This window comes from Phodopus roborovskii, unplaced genomic scaffold (genome assembly GCF_943737965.1).
Source record: "Phodopus roborovskii unplaced genomic scaffold, PHOROB, whole genome shotgun sequence".
NCBI classification, from domain to species: Eukaryota; Metazoa; Chordata; class Mammalia; order Rodentia; family Cricetidae; genus Phodopus; species Phodopus roborovskii.
This window is the reverse complement of record NW_026126611.1, coordinates 9,587,795-9,610,175: the sequence shown is the minus strand read 5'-3', so window position 1 is coordinate 9,610,175 and position 22,381 is coordinate 9,587,795. Positions and strand designations below refer to the sequence as shown.

Below are 22,381 nucleotides of genomic sequence, written 5' to 3'. Positions count from 1 at the left end.
GACGTGGTCAGGGTGTGTGTATGTTCTGTGCTCCTACTGTAAGACAAATGGCAGAGGCAGGAACCTGGAAGCTCCCGGGATACTTACTTGGGGGACTCAGTGGCAGACAACAGCAGACTCTGTCTCAAGGTCAAAGGCAAGACTGACACCCAAGATTGTCCTCTGCCCACTACACACATGGAGTGAGGCATGTGCACACCTACACTCATAGGAACACACACACTGTTATATATACACAAAAGAGCAAACACACATACCATATATACACACATATACATATATACGCATGTATACACCACATGCACACATCATACACACAGAAAGACTTTTCAAAAAGAAAAAACTGTGGGGCTGGAGAGGTAGCCCCGCAGTTAATTCCCAGCACCCACATGGCAGCTCCTAACTGTAATTCTAGTTCCAGGGAATCTGGGACCCTCACACAGATATGCATGCAGGTAAAACACCAATGGCCACAAAATACAATAAACCATTTAATAATAATAATAATAATAAAAAGGACAGAAAAGAATGTATGCTTTGTCCCTCCTGAATTACCTACTGCTATTACTTTACAAAAACAAAGAACTCCACCAAAGGAAATAAGCCACTCGTCAAATGTGCTGCCTAGGATACTCTTCTCCCTTAAGTGAACAAAAATTATTTCTGTTTAAGACACATCACATGACCTAAGAGGGAAAGATAAACCTTGGATTTCTAATTAAACACTATCTAGGTCAGAGTATTTAATTATGTAACGTACATTGAGCGGGCGGAACTTCAATTTACAGTTCTGAAGACAAAATAGCACTTGGGGACATGGGGGGCAGGCAACAAAACTCAAAACACACTGGCTGTATGTTCCTCACCCAACCACTGTGATAGGCTCAACAAGAAGTTAGCCGGCAGCATTAACTGTGGGAACACTGCCTCTGCTTTATCCGGCTCAGCTGAAGGCACAGGTAACTAGGCTGGTTATTTTCAAAATAGCTCATCGGTTGCCATAGCGACAGCAGTGCCTCATCAGAGACTAGCAACCAGCTCAACACTGGGAGGAGACACCAACCTCTTCCTTTTCAGTTTCTTTTTAAAGACGGATGCTCCTTCCTTTAGCAGTGTGCCAGCTGCTGAGGTTAAGTTCAAACCCCACCAAGCACCATCTACTTCACCTCCATGGGCTGAGGATTCATTTGAGGCAAGCTTCATTTTTATAAGACGTGCCCCAAAGCCAGGAAATGAACTACTGTCCTCGACTGACTTCCCTTCCAAAGCATCCGCGTGTCTTCATTTCTCAGGTGTGCCATCAAGTGATACAGGGTTGTGTTTGGCAGAGTACTGATAACCAGAGAGCCCGATACCATAAATCCCCCAGGCCAGGAGCTCTTACAGAAAAACGATGCTAGTTGTGGTGTGCCCTCAGAAAGGCGGTGACCCTGAAGGACAATGCCCCTTTCTTCTGAAGCACAATCCGCTCCCACTAGAGAGGGCTGTTTGGGCTCCTGAATAAGGTCACGACCTCCAGAAAGAAGTCAGATGAATAGAGAACACCACCACAGAATGATCTGCCTCACCCTGACTGCTGAGGTCACTCCAAAAACACACACTGCGCTGCTAAGAATGGCCTGCTGCCTTTGTGTCAGCCCAAAGCCCAGGGTGGAAGCACACAGAACTAGAGAAGCAGAGGGTGACTCCTGCCCACCACTGCCCCACTTCATCCGGACACTCTAAGTGAAACCACAGTTACCTCTGTCGGCGGCTGAAGAGCTCATCTGGAGCTAGCATTTCCTACTGCCAACCAAGTACAAAATATCCATGAGCCCATACACAGCACCCAGAACATAACCTTGAGAAGCAAGAGCATGACAACTCCCCAGCCACAGCTACAAGACCTAGCCCCGGGTCTAAGCGCATGCCAGGCCCTCAGTAAATGCTTTAGTGTTGAAAGACCAAAGTAATGGACAACACTTTTAATGGATACCCACATGGAATTAAATGAGCTTTTGGCTTTTCTTACTGCTTAACATGATTATAAGTAACTCCCCCATCCCTACCCCAGGGCAGCTTCCATTCAGTTCTAGAACAGATGATATGCAGGTAAATCCTAGGTCTGCCACCCTGGTTTATGAATCCAGTGGGAATTTGGGGAAGATACATTGTTATTCGTGCCTGACATTTCACTTGATTCTAAGGCAGCATTGTTAAGTCTCCCATTGTCTCTAAACAAGAGGGGGTAGCAGAGGAGGAGGGAGCAGCACACGTACAAACCACACATTTATCAAAGAGTAATGTGCCTTCAAGGAGACCAGGGTGAGTCTGGAACCACCCGAGTCTGGTGATGGCAAACAGCACAGTCACCAAATGACAAGACGTTACAACTTCAGTCCTTGGAGACTGAAATGGCCACCATCCTTCTGAGTCCTCCAACTGAACAATGTGGCACTTGAGTCTGCCCTTGCTGTGGTTGTGGGGGACTACACCAGTTCTCCAACAGGGACACGAAGTGGAGGCGGGTTACACAAAGGATGACGCTTGATTCCTCTGGAAGCATGTCTGGACGACATCAATACTTCCTGTGCCTCTGTCACCGATTGGGTGAGAAGGGACAGAAAGTCCTCGTGCAGGCTAGAGAGATGGCTCGGCATTTGAGAGCACTTACTATTCTTGCAGTGGACGCAGGTTTGGTGCCCAGCACCCACATCAGACAGCTCACAGTGCCCTGTACCCCCAGTTCAGGGGATCTGATTCCCTCTGGCCTCTGCAGGCACTTGTACTCTTGAGGTGCATATAAACACAGACACAGACAGACAGACAGACAGACAGACAGACAGGCACGCAGACACACACAGACACACACAGACACACACACAGAGAAAGACACACAGACACACACACAGAGAAAGACACACACACACACAGAGAAAGACACACACACACACACTCTAAATTTAACTTAAAAATCCCTCTTGATTCTCATGATCTTTCTTATCGCCAACAGGGAATACTTAAAACACTCCATCATCCACTCATTTGTCTATCAGAGCTACCAGGTTGATTTAAAACTCACTCACTACCTCTGCAATGTCATTTTCTTACTATAACACTCAAGAGCAAGCATTCATCAAAGCTGACATCACATTTTATCAAAAAGCCTAATATGAAACTTAAATTAGACACACATTTTCACCACAGCGGAGCAGGGGGAAAACTGCCTAATTTCCCCCTATATTTTGGAATTATTTCCTCCCCTATTGGTTGATTAAAGAGACTCATGCCTCAAACATTTGCTTCTTTTACACAGGTGCAGGGTAGCTGTTGTAATATTCCTACTTCATGCCAATGTCCTTCAAGAGCTAGCCATAGTTTAGGTTGCAAGAAAAATACATTTACTTAGCTCTACTCTTTTCAGATTCATAATGTTTGAGAGGATAATGAGTAATCCCAAGGTTGGGGAGATGGCTCAGTGGGTAAAGGGTTTGCTGTGCACATCTGGGACCTGAATTCAGATCTCCAGCATCCGGGCAATACTCTAGGCCCAGCGGTGCACTCCTATAACCCTACAGAAATAGGAGAAACCCTGGGGCTTGCTGGCCAGCTAGCCTAGCCAATCGTAACATCCTATCTCAAAAATTAAAGTGGAGGGTAACTGAGGAAAACACTCAACATTGACTTCTGTCCTCCACACAAATGCACACCCATATATATATATGAGCACGCTCACACAATCATGTACACACGCACACTGTACATACCGCCATCAACCCCAGTTCTACTGGGAATGACTCAACAACAAAGAGATAGTTATTTTTCTGCTTTTGGGTTCACACTTCCATGGTGTAAAAGGAATAATTAGTACAAGGTGGGGGGGGGGGGAGATGCCACGGCACATGAACCAGAACAATAAAGGGCAATTTAAATAATAAACTGACAGTAGCTGGAAACAAGCAGCAGCCAGTCCCCCAACAGAATAACACAACATGCCATCACAGCAGCTCTCACACGTCGCACACACGTAAGCCCAAAGCTCAGAGCTGTGTCAAATCTGTCTAAGCACACAAGGGCTTTCACACCTCATAAGTGCACACTTACATTTTCCGTGGTTCCAGTAATCACATGCAATCCATCATAGGTTGACTTGATGTACATACCCTAGAGGGAGTCACCAACATATTAACTCGTTATCTCAACATTCACAGAGAGCTGCAGCGAGACAGACTTTGAAAACATTGAACAGTTCCTTTGGAACATCGGGTGCTTTTTCTAGCCTTCCAAAACACCAGGAAACTCAACCCAGAGGGCATCGAGAGAGACAACTAAACAACCGAACACCGGTGGAAGAGATCAGATGGGCAATCTCTTTGATATTATAATGTGTGTACTGGGCACATAGGATTCTGCCACAATTCTAGGATGGAGGAATTTTCTCAGGCCTGCTCAGCGAGCGAGCCAGGCATTTCAAACAAGGGCTCCTCTTCTCTGACCATGGCTTTTTTCCCAGGAAAACAATGCAGTTGGCTCCATCTGGTATCAGTGGTACACATGGGATGACTTTTGAGAGCCTATTGTAAGTAAGGCAGAACGGGCTTGCAGATGAAGCATGTGAACTAATACAACACAGATAGCAAATCAGTAACTGCCCATTGCTCCGTCGTAGGGAAAGCCAAAGGATGGGTGGGTGGGAATGCTATCCCAAGAGACACCTTTAGGCAAACTCAGGCAAAACACCACGTTACCAGATGAATATCTCTGATGATAGCCCAAACATCAGCGTTCTTACTAAACTATTACAAGATGAAGGGAGACAGAAAAAGGGGGCAGCTGGGGTCAAACAGTTTTACCTGATTATCTACACTGACCTCGTCTAATCTGTAACCTACACCATTCTGCAAATAGAATCTCATGAAATCCTAAAACCCTCATGGTTCCCAGCATTCCTTCCAAGGGCTTTCAATCTGAAGTCAATGTGTGTCTGTCCTACGGAACTGTCCATCCCCTCCTCCCTCCCCCCGGCCATCACTACGATGACTCTGTGGTAGGAAAGGACAATGCCGGGGAATTCCTCCTACTTTAGACTATGCTAATCAACTCTTTACTTTAGAGCCAAGCAAGAATGCACTTCTACCCACTAAGAAGTTGGAGCTTGCTGACAGTGTTTTTTGTTTGTTTGTTTGTTTGTTTGTTTGTTTTGCCTTTCTATTTAAGAGCCTGTCTTCATATCCCTCATAATGCTTACATCAGTGATGCCAACTTCCTCCTCTGTGTCCATCACTATCACCATCACCAGCATCAGTAGCTACAGCCTCCCACTGCCCAAGCTCTGTGCTCTCAGCACTGGGCACTTGGCATCACCATCTAGGGTCATCCGTTCAGCAGGCCCATGAGGAAGTCCACATGGAAAGCTCTCTGGTTCAAAGGCTCTACGCTAATCAACGAGCCTCCTGGGTTTTTGTAGCTCCTCAAATTAATCCCGTGAGAAGTCACCTGCACTGCACGCATCCTGAGAGTTTGCTATTACACACCTCACACAGGATGAAAGAAACATTCCTGAGAATGTTCACTTCCTTCCACCAGCCTGCTCATACCCATCATAAGTGCTAACAGGGACCTCCAGAATAGATGGTATTCCCGCAGACCATCTCTCCTCTGTGAAAATGTTTTGTATTTCCTTGCATTGCTAAGCCCTAAAACATAAATGTGTAAAGATGGGAGGGGAGAGGTTTGAAATTGGATTTATGCTTGAGAGGTAATTATCTTAACAGAGTTTAAGATGGCAAGTCCCTAACTATATGATATGATATGTTATGATATGACATGATGTCTCCACTACTCCGTGAGGACAGTAAGACGCATTCTACGGCTTACAAACCAGCAGACTTCTTACCAAGCCTTCCCCAGGTCGAACATTCGGTAAGTGGACTTCCTCTAGGCAGGCACACTGGCTCATAACAGGATCCGCAGTCGAGCGCATTGTTTTGTCACAGATGCTATTCAAAACCTTGACCTGCAGTTGAGGGAGGAGTTCAATCGTTAACCAGGTTTATCTCAAGTGGATTTTTAAAGAGACACACCCCAGGCATACACTTTGGCTCTGGCCAGCCCTCGCTATGATAATCCTGCTCAGTGAACGCCTGGCGTTTGGACTCCGTGTCTACAGTCAGTAGGAATCTTTCTACTGTATCGGCTTTCTATAAAAGCACAAGACAGGAAGAAATCCCTTCGGCGTCAAAGGAGAAGTTCTGGGACCACCTACAGCTTGTTAGTATAGGTATCTCACACTCTCTTAAATACTAAATATGGACAAAGGACAAAGAGATTTCACTCTAAATTATATCGTTTTGTTTTTAATAAGCTTCAGGTTGGCAAGGTTCGGGGAAAGGCTCAAGCGACAAACGCACTGGATCCCCACAGACTTCCTCTCTCCGGGCCAGCTTTCTCCATTATTAACCTCTACACGGGGTTGTACATTTTCACAGCTGATGAACCAATATTTAAATCCATAATTGTTAGTAGCATTCACTTTTGTGGTGTAGATCCTAAATGTTTTATATCCAATATGAAAGCTTTCGACTGGGTGATCCCATTGCCGACAGTGTCCCCGTGCTCAGCATAATCCATCATTTCATCCTTCCTCGCCCCGCACTCCCGGGCAGCACTGAACTCCAAGGCTTTGCTTTCTCTACAAGATCAACCAGCTGGATTTACACACAGCATACAGCCTTTCCTTAAGAGCTTATTTCAATTAACAATATATACATTTTTTCTACGTCTTTTCACAAGTTGACAGCTCATTTCTTTTTTACTGCTAAGTAATAGTCTATGTTATGAATATTCCACATATGTTTATCCCTTCACCTATAAAAAGACAGCTTGTCTCCTTCCACTTTGGGGAATAAAGCTGCTATAAGCAGTTCAGGGCAGATTTTTGCTGACATTAAGTCTACAACTCCTTTGGGTAAATACCCGACAGTGAATCTGGTGGATCATACAGTTAGAATACGCTTAGAACTGCCAAACTACCCTCCAAACTGTCCAAGTCTTCGTCTCTCCAAGCAACAAGGGGCCATGCTCCACACGGTTGCCAACATTTGCTGTTGTCCGTTCTGAATTTTAGCCAACGCTACTAAGCATGTAGCAACGTGTCCGGGTTTCAGTCTGTAACTCCCTGATCACAAATGACCACATTTTATGCACTTATTTGTCCTCTCTGTGTCTCCTCTGGGTAAAGTGTCTCTTCAAATCGGATTTTAGCTTTCTTATTAGACATGTCTCAATATTTTGATTCTGTCCTTTAAAACATTTTTAAAATATTCTCCCTCTAACTGTGGCCCTGACACCTCACTGTCTTCAAAGTGGATCTCACAGAGGGACGTTCCTATTCCTTTTTCTTTGACAAGCTCCTCTTTTGGTTTCCTATCTAAGAGCTCCTCTGAAGCCCAGATGACCTAGATTTCCCCTGTAACATCTCAGTTCCATCTTTAGCCCCTTGGTCGCAATGACCCCCTTCCTGTCACTCTACAGACACAGGAGAGTACCCACAGGGAGTGTCTTCCTACAGAGGCCATCTGAGCTACGCAAATATTCTAACAATCAGAGCATCTACCCTTCCAAAATCAAAGGAGCAAAGGCATCCGGAAATTCCAAAGGGTGACTGGCTCTTCTTTCCAAGGTGGAGGATCCATGAGGTGGTACTTTTTCACATCCCTCTAGTTCTGTTTAGCTTCTTTATTTATGGAAAATATATTTATAGCAGTTTCATTGCCAGATTCCTCAATCCAAAAGAAGGAGGGGCTTTTTATCAAAAGGGCACAGGCTGCCTGTGTCAAAAGGAGGAAGCGATGATGAATCCTTCCAGAATGCTCTTTACATAGTCATAGGACATACCCCTCCCCCGTCGGAAAGCTTTTTGCCAAGGTATTTTTCTAAATCACAGTAGTTCTTCAATGAAGCACACACATGATTCTCACCCTGATTTGCATGCTAATTAGCTGCTGCATGATCATTCAGTGCCCTGCTGAATGATCCAGAAGAAACAACAACAACAGTAAAATCAAACAAACAGAGACCCCCGGTGTAGCCAGGAGGCACAGGAATTTTCACAAGCAGTGTCCTCCTTAAACAACTTTCACTCTTCCATCTAAAGTAGCAAATCCCCAGAGCCAGTATTTCAACATTTATCTTGACGTAATTAGCCAGTGCATGAAATTAATATGATTGCTACTGCCTTTGGAGAATGAATTGTACACTGAGTTTTAAGAAAATACACTTACCACATTTAGAACTTTATCCTCCATTTCTGCTACGAGGCAATCCTAAAAGAAGAGAGTTAAGAATGAAAAAGATTAAAAGATAAAGAAAATGGTCCAACACAACTGGTCACAAAGCAAAGAATAAAGGAGGTGGGTTACACAGCCCCAACTGGTGTTATCTACAGTACAAGCCCTACACCTAGGGCTCGGGGAAAATCCAGGAAGAGGGGGCAGAAAGAGACACTGGAGAAGGGCGTCTCGTCTGCTGCTAAATAGAGTCTTTGAGACATGACAGGGAAGCAGCACCCATGAATCTTAACGGTGTGGTTCTCTAAAGAAGACCAAATTATGACAGCACCAACTGCCGAGACAGCAAGGATGGAGGAATGTCAAACTGCCCTAGGAGAAGAGCCCCAGCCAATCAGGGGAGGGAAGATCTGCTTCCTCCAGGGATGAGGCAATCCCGGTGGCCTCCCCTAAAAACATGTGCATGTGTGCAATACTAAAGGGGTTCAGAGGTGTGTGTGTGTGTGTGTGTGTGTGTGTGTGTCATTAGTGTGAGGTAAAGTGGGGGAGGCATGGGAGGAGTTGGAGGGGGCAGAGGGAGGGGTGGAAATAAATGTAAATATAGTAAAGAGTGGGATTTTAGATCTTTTGAGAAATCACCAGTACACTCGGGCTAAGCCAGCCCTGCAGGCCTGGGTATAGAAATGGGACACAGTGGAGACAGCTGACATTTCCCTTCTCCTAAGGCCCTAGCACCTTTTAACCCATGCGACTCATGCTAACAGGTTTTGAAAATCTACTGGGAAAAACAAAACAAAACAAACCCATGAACTGAGAGCCCAGAGCTCAGTGGATGTGTGCTTGCCTAGCACGCACAAGGCAAGGCCCTGGTTCTCCAGTCCAAACAAACTACACAACTGAAGTCTACCCACTGGTAACGAAAAACTTGAGAATCCTATTTATGGTTCCCAATGTGACCCCAGGCTCAACTAGCCGTGGGCCAACAAGCCAGCAGCCCTTTGCTCAAGTCCTGCCTATAAGAGTAACTTCCAAAATAAGGCCTTGGGTAAACTTGGCCACAAAAGTTTATTTTAAGCACCAGTGATATTAAATCACATACTTCAGTCCTTAGAAGATGAAAAAAGTTGAACAAAACAGTCATTAACACGCTGCCAAAAAAGTGGTCTTGAGGCATGCTATTGATGACATTAAATAAAAGGCTGGAATGCAAAGCATTATTTTCTTAGCTAAAGAACAAAACTCATAACACTGTGCCAGCAGGGTTAGCCCATTATTGGAATCACCATTGTCCTTCCTCCAGAAGCCATCAAAATGAAACTCACATGAGACTTCCACAGGTAGCCTTCTAGAACCATCTGCACTGGGGGATTTCAACCCAGACCACCAGGCAAATAAGAGGAAATCAGGGAAAAGGGTTTCTCTTTCATTATTTTTTAAATTTAGATTTATTCATTTTATTGTAAATTTGAGTGTTTTGCCTGCAAGTATGTCTGTGTACCACAAGCATGCTTGGTGGCCCTGGAGATCAGAAGGCGGTGCTAAATCGCCTGGAACTAGAGTCACGAATGCTTGTGAACCAAGAGGATGCTGGGAACCAAACAGGTGCTCTTAACTGCTAAGTGGTCTCTCAGCCCAGAGACGAACCTGGTTTTCTTTAGCCCCTGAGTACAACCCCACACTGAGCCAACAGCCTCAGGTGTGTAAAAAGATATCAATCAGGTCTGAATTTACCAGGTTACAGTTCTCATTTAGGTTGGAATGTCATGTTTAGGTCATTTTTCTCGACCATCAGCACAGAGGAGGGCTACCAGTTTTTATCCTGTATGACTTCCTTGTCTTCTTAAATCTTTAAATTTTTTTCTCTGCCAGATATAAACAAAAGATGAAGCAACAGCTATTTTACTGTCCCCAAAAATCGATGCTGACTCCCAAGAAAAAAACCAACCTAGGGGAAAAAACTTAAGAAATACATTTTCCCACAAGCATGATTACTGATACAAACCTAAGCTACACAAGCCACTTTGTACATTAGTAACTGCAGCTTGGAGATGTATTGTCCTGCCTGTATGTCATGCATAGGAGCTAGCCCATCTATTTCCACAACAGGTCACTGACTATCACTACACAGAATTGCTACATAAACAGCAACTCTGAAAACTGTTCATTCACGTGGCTTTCGGATGGCGATGACACTAATGACGGTGGTCACCGAGTCAGAAGGCCACTCCTACTACACCAGGGCACATGAGTCAAGCAAGGCTGAGGCGTGATCTATTGGTTCCTGATATTTGATTCTTTGGAATCCATCCATCCAAATGGGCGAGACTGATCAACGGGCTCAAGCGAGAACCCCCAAACTGTTCAAGCCACCATGTGAACGGACTCACTCATTACCTTCCACCAAGCAAGGGCACGGTGGCTCCCCACACCCGTTCCTCCCCACCCGGAAAGGAAACAGCTGCAGGCATGACTTCATGTTATCTGGCATGGTAGCAGGGGAAGGAAGACAATGTTCCTGAACGAGTCACCCCCTCATGAGTCACGTGCTGAAGAGGAGTTTCACGACAGCCCTTGGTCAGCTGGATCGGCAGTCAGGGCCACCCGGGGCAGCTACCAGCGCGTTCCCAGGTGGGTCCTGTCCTCATTCCACCTCCCTAGGAATGGCACAGCCCTGTATAGCCTGCCCAACGCCTCTGCCCCTCCTTCCTGCTCAGTAAAATAGGACGGCAAGGCCGCGTCTCAGAAAACTGTTGGGAACTCAATGTGACCACAGGGCTCAAGGGCAAAGACACACCTGGCATGCAGTGCCCTCTTAATAAAGGTGTCTCCCTTTTGTCCACCCTGCTCCACTGGGCTCAAATACGACTTCCACTGTTCCATACCCGCCACTGCCTCCTCGTTCTGGTACCGCGTTACACTTACGTCTTCACGCCATTAAAAGGGTTCCCAATGTGGCTCCCAATGCCTTTGTTTCCTTCCTCTCATCTCACACCTGCATGTGTGTTTACACATGTGTACATGCATGTGTGTCCCTACACACTAATGACACGCATAAAGAAACGGTTCTTTCAATTATTATAGAAAAAAAAATTACAGTCCAAGAGCCAAGGGCATGTCTTTCCCAAAGTTCAGAAGGTGACATCCCATGTATATTTATGTGTCTTTAGGTCATCTTTCTTTAAAAGGTGCATATGTGTATACATGTATGTATACATGTGTGTATATATATTCATATGTATAACACATATTCATGTGTGTATACCTATCCATGTGTATATACATATTCTTATGTGTATATACATATAAACATTCATATGTATAAATGTATTCTTATTATATATATATATTCATTCACTTTTATAAAATACATATGAATGAACTGTCAAAGACCAACCTGACAGTTATGAAAGTGTGTTCAAATTAAAAAACTTTTAAGTTCCAGAAAATGAGGGCAGCATATATATTTCCTTCTTTCTCCTTAAATTATCAAGTCTGATTCTGGGAAAACAGTATTTCCACAAAATATCCAAAAAGCAAGACACTAATATTCCCACTAATATTCCTTTTGAGGCAGCGCTATGCTTTCTACACTATATCACATATCACCTTCAAGACCGTATTTGAGGTGGATGCCGTTTTTAAAACATCTCATATTTCGCTTGAGACTGTAGCTTGGTGCACTTGCTATATAAGTAAACATACTCACAAGAAGATGCCCTGCCTTCTAGTCCCAGCAGCACACACAAATGTACCAAAAAAAAAATCCTTCATATTATTTACACTTGTGAGGTCATATCTATGACTCTTGTAAATAAAACATCTCTCTCCCTCCCTCACTCTCTTTGCTTAGTTCCTATACTCTCTGACTACCTCTTTTCCTGCCAGGGTAAATACAATTTCTCAAACACCAGCTATATTTAATTCTCCCTTTACATATAGGTTTATGGACATCTCACTATATTTGTGTATATGTACATATACACACACATATGTAGATATGTTCATTAAAAGTTTTTAAGCATCATTTTTCTTTGCATCTTAAAAAAAGACATAGCCTGGCTGTCCTGAAACTCACCAAGTAGACCAGGCTGGCCTCTAACTCTACCTACCTCTGTCTCCCAAGTCCTGGAATTAAAGGCACTTCTCATTTCATTTTTATGATGCCTTGTTGTTGCTTTTTTTTTTTTTTTTTTTTTTTTTTCCCTTACTCACAAATGGGACTGTGAAGGGGAACTTACAGGAATCCCACCAGGCTGTCTGACAAGGCAAACATCAGTGTTCTCCCATTACAGGCAAAACAGAGAAGCCTCGTGAATCTCAAATGACTTATACGGGCCTAGGGCTGATCTGCTGTAGGGGTAGGATTTGGACCTATGAAGAATATGATCTTGGCCATCAGACTAACTCCCCCAGTGAGTACCACAGGGAAGCAGACGCAAAAGGCGCACACTCAAACTAGCAAGCATGGTACCTTTTGTGGCCTGACAAAACAAAAGACTAATTCCGTTAGCTTCTTGGGGGACAGCTGCCTGTCTCCCCACTGAAATGTACTTTGAAAATCACCCTCTATCGTGTGCCATGAGGCCCCAGAGGGCAGAAACAAGTGTAGAAGGACACTCCACAGAAGGCCCAGACACACTGGACCTGGACCTCACAGTTAGAAGAGGACTATATTTTCCCAATCATCAGCGCATAGTAACAACAGATCTCCACCTGCCAGGTGAGCACAACCTGCCAGGTCAGTTATCCCAATGACATCTTCTCAGCAAGGCTTGCAGCCATGGGTGCCAACCACCGCGCCTCTCCATCCTGTGTCCCTCCCTCCCCAGCTTGCTAACTTTATGTAACTTCACACATATGTAACTTTGCTCACAGACCTCGATTCTTGCTTCTCCTTCCCAGATACTAAGCTCATTGAGTCACAGACATCTCGTCTATGTATTCAGTCTGGCACCCTGGTGCCTAGAACAGTGGCAATCACAGGCGCCAAGTAAATATTTATTGAAGGAACTGTCCCAATGCCTGCAAAGCCAACATTAACCTCATCAGGCAAAGCCTACTGGTCCTGTAAAAACAAACACCATTGCATCTGCCCCCTGCCTCCTCACTTTCCATCTGCTCCCCCATGCTCCACAGCTGCGGCCCAAATCAGGCTCACCACCGAGGACCCCGTCAGAGAATAACACAGGTGCACCGAGGAGCTACAGTGGCCCACTTGTCAATCTTGTTATTTGACTCTTAACACTTTGATGTAATGGATTGCCTGTAAACTACATTATAAATCAAAGGAGGGATCAGAATAGCAAGCGGAGGGAAGCAGGGAAGGAAAGGAACCCTGAGGTAGGCATTGGGGAAACACAGAGCGCCATCAATGCCTGGTCTCAGACAACATGCGCTCTTGCATCACAGCTGACATCAGACGCTTCCCATCAAAACTGCCTCATACATCATAAAAATGAGCAAAAACACAGTTCCATATAGTGTCCCTGCGCATCTCTGTCAGATCCCAGATCCAGAGCACACGTGATCCAAACTCAGTGGCTACTCAAGACTAGATCTCAAATAACGGACACAAGCAAAGCTACATTTCATTCTGTGCATGCGATCGCCTGTGCGTGGGTGCTCGCAATCCCCATCGCTCGTGTTTGTGCGCGTGCGCATCCATTTTACTGCATAGTCAGAAATAAGGGAAGGAATACCTTTTTTTTTTTTTTAATCAGACCATCCATAGAAACAAATACCAAATCACAAAATTTAAAACCAAATGGTGAGATTGAAGGACGGCTCACTGGTTAGGAGCACTTGCTCATACCATAGACGACCCAAGTTGTATTCCCAGTATCAAACTGGGAGGTTCACAGCACCTGGAACTGCAGCTTCGAGGGATCCAATGCCCTCTTCTAGACTGGGCATTTGCACGTATGTATCTGGGCAAATGCACAGATGCATATACACAGAAATATACACATGGAGGGGGGAGACAACCCTATTAAAAGTGAAATCTTTAAAACCAAATAGATATGAAGAAAGAAACCCCTTCCTTATATCTATAACAAACTCAATTAAAAAATAATTTATGAGAATCTGCTATATGCCAAGTAACATCACAGCGCTCGCTGTCTTTTTATTTTAGGTTATATCACAGAAGCTAGACAGATCACAGGCTAACCTAAAACTTTACAGGTTCTTGCTAACATATCTAGGTCTGACTGGAGAGCCACGAGAGAAACTGACGCGCCGGGCCGCCATGAACAACAGAAATGGAGGCTGGCTGTGTGTAGTAAGAAAAACCTGACCCCGTCTCCCAGTGGGAGCCATTCCCTGTAAATGTCTAAAGGATAAGCTGCTGAGGTTTGAGGTTATTTGTTACAGCCTCACAACCTGTCCCACCCTGACCTTTTCCCCAGCAACAGGGGTCCAATGAGAAGTCAGAACCAGCAGCCACAACAAAGCAGTGAAAGATGGGAATGAAAGGCACTCCAGCATGCTCAGAGGAATGCACAGGTATCCGTGACTACCAGACAAGAGAGGTAATCCCTGAGCTGCTGGGGTGCTCATTTTTCACAGAAGACATCTGTTCAAATGGAAAGCCTTTCATCTCCACCGGATTCTGACGGAAGCGGAGGATGGGACACTCTGTGCACATACCGGGAATGCTTGGGATAAAGAAGAGGAGAAAGTTCTAGAAACTGATGATGATGCATTACTGACCTTCTGGACTGTCGTGGTCAGGTCGAGGCACAGCTGGATGATTTTGTTCTTCGTCACAGAGAAATCTGTGATCCCTGTGAACGGAGCCCTGGGAAGGAACAGGACTCTCGTTAGTGAGGAGAAGACGAGAAGGAAATAAATCCCTGGGAGTCCCCACCCTAGGCACATGCATGCACGGTGACTTAAATTGTCTTTCATTGTGATGTTTCTTCTGAACATATAAAATATAGAAATCTGACCCTGAGAACCAGCTCGAATACCAGAAGGAGGGTCCTACACATTGCCAAGAGAAAAAGCGATCGATAGCACTATCTAGCTGTATCACCCATGACCCACAACAGTCACCACCATGGTAAAATACTCTGAAAGACCCCGGAGGTGACAAATAGCTATCTAAGTGCTCACTAGCAATGATCTCATGCCTGGCACTATAAATTTAGCCAAGTACCTGTGGCTGGTGAAGCCATGGGATCCAGAGGCAGGCCCACGACTGCAGTATCCTAAGCCGGTATAATGTCTAACCACATTTGAAAAACTTGTCCTTAAACCCACAGATAAGTGTAGCTCTCAACCCTCACCAAGTAAGCTTCTTGTGCTGTAGATAGAGATCATTATAGAAAACCGAAACTGGTCACAAAGCAGGGACCAAATGACCATGGGGTGCATGCCCCCAAGTGATCTATTTTCAGCACAGCACCTACAGCTAAGGGAGAACTGTGGAAGGGGGTTCAACTGAGGGTATGGAGGGGAGGGTGGATCTAGGAGAAGCTGGACGGAGAAACGGAGGTTGAACACGAGCAAGATACACTGTCTGAAAGTCTCAAATATTAATAAAAATGTTGTATTACTTTTGAAAAAAATCAGGAATCTGGATAGGGGAGAAAAAAAAAAAAAAAGACAAAAAATACAACCGAAATGAGCTGAGCCAAGTCCACGAAATGCTTCATACCAACCACATACCTCCACCGCTAATGTTTAATCTCAGTAAATCACCTTTGGCACAGTTCCACACCCTCTGAACTTGGGTTCCTTCATCCCTGCTGTTGACCTTCAGAGTAATAACTTCCAAAGGAACAACTAAGATCTACCTCTGACCCGTGACCCCTAGATTCCAGGGAGAGGGGACCTAAGGAACAATGGTTTCTCTTCCCGAGGCAGAGCTGAGGCTTCAGAGCATCGCAGGGCTCCGAGAGCTCCAGGATGCACTGTATCCATCACAGCTTACCGGTCCAGCCAAGCCAGCAAGGCCTTGGCAGCGCCAATGAGCTCCACCACGGAAGTCAGGAACTCATTGGGGGGCTTTCGAGACGTGTTCCCATCGTAAACGGGACTCTTCCGCCGGCTACTTATGTAATTCTGCAAATTGTGGGAAGACGCTCGAAGTTTCAGAGCCAAGTTCTTCATATTATCCGTCTCAAGGCCATAATTCTGTGGGAAATAAAATCAAAGGGAAAAGCTGTTAAACTACCAACAATATCTAAACTCTCAAGTGACTGAGTAGCTGGATTAACTTATCCAACTCCCACAGAATCCTGCCCACTCCAGCCACCTCCTCACAAGCTAGCCCTTACTCTGCTCTTCCCACAGCCTCCTCCTGCCTCAAGGAAGGGGCTTTGCCCTCCCCTAGACCCTTATCATCTCAAAATGCTCTTTGTATAAATAGAAGCAAGGAGAGGACTTTCATATCACTCAGGCCTGGACAGATGTCCCCTCCTGGGACAGGACACTTGACCACTTAATTCAGAGCAGACTTCAGCCAACTGATGTATGGTGGGTTAACTCTAGTGAGGAAGGGTTTCTGTGCACAGCAGGGTCCTAGCAACCACACACACACACACACACACACACACCACACACACACACCAGATGTTCACTACCTGTATGTGACAACCAAGAATATCTCTCGAACATGACATTGCATAGTGCCTTCCAGTTATTCTCCAGACTGTCACCTACTTCTGCCCCTTCTGGACCACCAGCCAGGGCTCTGCATGCCCCTTACCACTGGTGACAAAGAGATGGATCTCCTACAAAAGGGACTGAGAAATGGCAGTACTATCAATTCACCTGCAACTTAACCTGTGCTTTTAACTCCATTAACTTATCTGCCTGCTGTAGAAACACCAACTTTAGCCTAGGAGTACAGCTCAGTGACAGAAAAAAGACAGAAATTTCGTGTGACGATATTGTCCTAGGCCCCCATTCAGATAAAAATAAAACAAATAATAACCAAGTCTGAGGTGATTTGGGGGAAGGAGAATTTGGTACAATATAAACAAACATGTTAAATCAATGTTTGGCCATTTTAGAGAAGAGAGGAGATATTGCAGGAGGTATACGATACTGTCCCAATATAATTTCAAAGACGGGACCTGGTGCCATTTGGAATCTGGGCACAACATATTAAGACACTTGCTGTATGCCAAGAACTGCTTGAGTTGTGTCCCTGGAGGGAAGTGGCCGGGGAAGGCACAAATGTGCCTGCAAGTTCGGTGTCTCAGCGAGGGATTCTAATGCTGTGGTGAAAAACCACAGCCAAAGGCAAGTTAGAGAGAAAGCATTTGTCTCCTCTTAAAGTTTGCAGTCCATCATCCAGGGATGTCAGGGCAGGAACTCAGGGCAGGAACCTGGAGGCGGGAGCTGATGCACAGGCCATGGAGGGAGCTGCTTAGTGGCTTGCTCATCATGGCTTGCTCAACCTGCTTTCTTATAGACCCCAGGACCAGTAGCCCAGGGGTGGCCCCACCCACAGCGAGCTAGGTCCTTCACATCAATCATCAATCAAGGAAATTTACCACAGCCTTGCCCACAGGCCAGTCTGCCAGGGTTATATCTTCAACTGAGGTTCCCTTTTCCCAGATGACTCTAGCTGATGTCAGGTTGAAAAAGAAAACTTGCCAGCATACCCAGTATCCCTTATCTCAAATGCGTGGGACTAGCCATGTTTTAGATTTTGGGTTATTTAGGATTTTGGAATACCTGCATGTACATGATTTACCGTGTGGATGGGACTCAATTATAAACATAAAATAACTGACTTTTTTTTTTTATTTCTATACCATAGCCTGGAGACAATTGCACATGGTATTTTTAGAGTGTCCAATGTCTTGACTCTGACACTTACAGGAGGTGAGATGAACAGTTCTCACGTCTGATCTCACGCAACACTCTGAATACTTCACAGATCTCAAATGGTCTGACTACAGACTTGCTGTCTGCATTACTACTATAAAGCTGAAGAAACCGAGGCCCCGGAGTGGTACATTGTGAGACTGCACAGCCAAAGACAAGGCTGGGATTCCAATCAAGAGACAGCAGGCAGGCCCAGCCTCTGGATCACCACGTTTCCATACTCCACTTCCTAACACCCTGCCCAAGGGAACGCCAAGCTGTGAGATCAGCACAGGGTGGACACTAGACAGACTAGACAGGAGTTCAGATAAACAGACTGGTGCAAGGTGCGCACACTTCATCCAGAAATCAAGAAGCTCGGGCAGGAACACTGACAGTTTGAAGTCAAGACGGACGCATAGGAAGGGAGGAAAGTATCAGGGCATCTCTGAACTGGCTCAGGCCACCTTGTGCTTGGGGATGAATATGCACAACCTATACATCTAAGGATGCACATATTTAGAGGCTTGCAATAACTTCCTTTTTCAGCAAGAAGTGAAGAGTTGATAACAAGAGGGATTGGCTAGTGAGAATGACTTTAAATCTGTACTGCTTCTACTCCTTTTAGAAAAAGATTTAGGAGCTGGGGAAATGGCCTGGTGGTTAAGGCCAGGGGCTGCTCGTGAGGAAACCCATGCTCCAGGCCCCACAGCCACATGGTAGCTCACAACCATCTGTAACTCCAAGGCCCTCTTCTGCCCTGTGTGGGCACAGGGCACACGGGCTAACAAAACACCCATACACACAAAATGAAAATAGATGTTTTAAAAGAATTAATTTTGAAAACTCAGAGGGGGTGGAGAGCCGGCTCAGCTCTTGGAGAGGACCTAAGTTTGGCTCCCGGCACCAACATCAGGTGGCTCACAACCATCTACAGCCCCACCTCCAGGGGATCTGACACCTCTGGCCTCCACAGGCACCGCAACCATATGCATGCACATACACCACACAGATGCACAAATGATTTTTTTTTTAAGAACAAAATCTTCTTTAACTTGGAAATTTTAGAAGGAAGAAAGCCAAGTTTTAAAAGCTTTTATACAATCTTCAAAAGAATACAAATCTTACATTCACCTTTTTCTTTTCCTTCTACCACCTGGCTTTCTGGCTTTTTCCCTAAAGTCTAAAATAGAATGTCCTCGTTCAGTGGAGAAGAGGAAATAAGAATAGGTTTCCATCATGGCTTTTCATTTCAAAGCCTCACGAATGGACAGATAAAGAGCCTACAGGACACAGCTTGTTTCGAAGGGAGTCTTGTACCTGGGATGCCAGGGAAGGCTCTCCCATTCTGTCACTTACTCAGCCTGCCAACTTCTAATCAAGAGCGTTCACTAAAAGCAGGAGTGGACGGTGGTCTGCAGCCAACATCGTCACAAATGTCTTGGAATTTTTACTCATATATATATATATAAGACACTTCTGGAAGCCAATGAAGATTAAAATACATTTTACTGTTGCAGAAGACTAAAATCCCTTCTCTTGACAAAGTTATTAAAAAGGGGGGATGGGGGAATGGGTGCTTATGATTGCTTCTTTCCATTTTTCCACTGGGTTGGTTCTAATGGGCCTCTTTCCCCCAAAATAAATCATAAAACGAGATGAGCTTGAGCATAATTTTATAAAGAGGCGAAGGTGGGGAGAAGCCCCCTCCCCTTTGCCCCTACTCCACAACAGAGAAGACGGCATGGTCTCTATTAGCTGGAAAGAGCCCTATTGTAGGGACACAATAAGGATTTCAGACTTCAGGGCCCCACACCCAAAGGGAAAATGAAGACTTTCTCAGACTAGGTCTGATTGTTTACTTTGTTTGTTTTTAAGATTTATTTAGCTGGCAATTTTGCCTGCAGGCCGGAAGAGAACACCAGATCTTATCACAAATGGTGAGCCACCACACGTGGGTGCTGGGAATTGAACTCAGGACCTCTGGAAGTGCAGCCAGTGTTCTTAACTGCTGAGCCATCTCCCCAGCGCGGAATGACTGTTTCCATGAGTCTTTCACCGAAACCTGTCTCCTCTGGAAACTGTTCTTGTATGGACATCAAATGGGTCGGAGGGTATGGCTTGGTGCTGGAGTGCACCAGGAAAAACAGGGTGAGAAAGAAGAGGAGACGCAGTGAAGAAATGAAGTTAGGAATAAGTTACGTCTCTGAGAACCCTCTACTGGATATATATCCACGAAAGCAAGTCTGCCTAGAAACCTCTCCGGCAGCAGGGTCAACTACAGTTCCACATCAGCTTCCCAGCAAACGAATTATTCAAAGCCAAACAGCCTCGCTCATGTGGCCATCCAAAGAGCATCATGGCATCAGATTAAACAAACAGTATAATTATGCTGTGTTATAACAGCATTTTACAGAAGATCCTATGAAGATTAGAGATACTTAATAAAACTATATTAGACTCAATCCTACCCAGAAAATAAGCAGTTTTACTTGCAGGCTCTGGGGGAGGTCCCCCTTCGTGCCCCCCTGCGACACAGTCAGGGTACAGTGCTATATAGAGTCCCCAGTGAGACTGAGGTCAGAGCCTGGCCTGCAGAGGAAATTAGCAGGAAATTGTAGGAGATAAAGCACAGCTTTAGGTCCTGGCATTGGTCCAGCTTTGTCCCTTTTTTTTTTTTTTTTTGTGCAGCATTTTTAAGGGGACAACTGCAACTCCTCTCTCTGCAACCCACCTGTCCTCCTCGCCTCCATACTATGGCTTTCAAGGCAATTTGCTCGTCCTCAAAGAATACTGCCAAGCGAAGGAGACCACACAACAGTGCAGAGCGTCCTCACCGGAAAGTCCGCCAATCTGTGTTTCCCCCAGCAAGCGCAACGGAAGTAAACTCAAGCACGCTTGGCTCTGAAGGGCAGACGGTTTTCATAATACACGGGGTAACCGGGCACACCCTCAACCGCGCAGAACACCCACTTGAGCCCAGGGCCACATCTAAGGCGACAGTTACTGTACAGATGACAGGAACAGACACCGCCTTCCCCCGGGCGTCACAGAAGAAGTAGCCTTGAACAGAGCCAAGATCAGGACCCCAAAAATCCTGCCTCCCAGCCCAGCACTCAGGCCACTTGGGCCACGGCGCCTCCCCTGTGGCAGCTCATTTTTCAACCACAAATAATTTTCCCATTGCTTTCCTAAACAAGAGCGGTGCGCCTCAGAGCGAGAGACGAGGCTCTGTCCATTTAAAGGAGAGTACTCGCAGTGTGGCGGGTGTGATGGAATGCAGACCAGCCACGGCGGTGTCGCCACACACATTGGTTCCCACCATGCTGGGTGATGTAACTGTATATCCCCTTGGCTCAGGTTCAGAGTGTTATTAACCCAGCCGGACTGCAGGGGAGGGTACTCAACCCTGACAGGTAAGTGAACACCTTCCTATGCGTGACCCCATGACAACACACCCGGCCCCACCCCAGCCAGTCTGTAAGCAAATGCCCTTACAGGTGTTTTAGGCCACATCTGCTTAAATCACTTCGAAGACACTGGTATAATGGAATTACCAGGGCTTGGGCAGGGTTGAAACACCTGCCATCTAGAACAAAGTTCACAGTCCTGTCCATTCAGCTGCCATTTTTTTTTTTTTTTTTTTTTTTTTTTTGGCTGCTTAGTCCAAGCACAAACATCAGCTATTTAAATAGAGTGAGTATCTGTGAAACTCACAGTGCTCTTTATAGCAACAGAAACAGACGTGGACATTTAGTGTATCTTGTTTCGATTTAGAGCAAGGTATCTCTGTCATTCTGTGCTTTATAAACGATTTGGCTAATATAGGTTCTTTTTTATAATAGACAACTCTTTTCTGTACATGATCAGACAGCACTTCAGGCCCTGAAGGGACATGTGGTTTGTGTGGACAGAGACTCCAACCGTCCTTATCATCTGAGGCACAAAAGCAGCCTCAGATAATAAATGCATTGATGACTGAGTTCTAATAAAACTTTATTTAACAGATAAGGGGTGTGATGTATACCTGTGCAGGTGTGGGGAAAAGATGAGGAAGAACAAAAGGAGGATTAAAGGGGATAGGAGACCAGGGGTGGGTGAGAGAGAGGACAGGAGAATTTACTAAAATACACTCTGTTTAACAAACATCAGGTTATCTAATACCTGGCATGCTAATTTTTTCATTCAGTCACTCATTCATTCGAAGGAAAGAAAGGGTCTAGGAAAGACAGCTCAGTCGGTTGGTAAAACACTTGCCTTGTACACACGAGGGCCTGAGTTGGATGCCCAGC

The 22,381-nt window shown here is 45.3% G+C and overlaps 1 protein-coding gene across 2 annotated transcripts in view; it reads right to left on the bottom strand.

Moving 5' to 3' along the window:
- Nucleotides 1–22,381, bottom strand: part of Cnksr3 (CNKSR family member 3) — a 77,678-nt gene that overhangs the window by 10,132 nt on the left and 45,165 nt on the right. The window contains exons 3-7 of one of the 2 annotated variants that reach the window (XM_051205982.1): nt 16,204–16,406; nt 14,979–15,066; nt 8,262–8,303; nt 5,876–5,995; nt 4,084–4,143 (exon numbers count right to left, since the gene is read on the bottom strand). In XM_051205982.1, coding sequence (XP_051061939.1) covers nt 4,084–4,143; nt 5,876–5,995; nt 8,262–8,303; nt 14,979–15,066; nt 16,204–16,406 — 513 coding nt within the window. The remainder of the gene's footprint in view (nt 1–4,083; nt 4,144–5,875; nt 5,996–8,261; nt 8,304–14,978; nt 15,067–16,203; nt 16,407–22,381) is intronic. The other variant, XM_051205983.1, reaches the window with a different exon arrangement.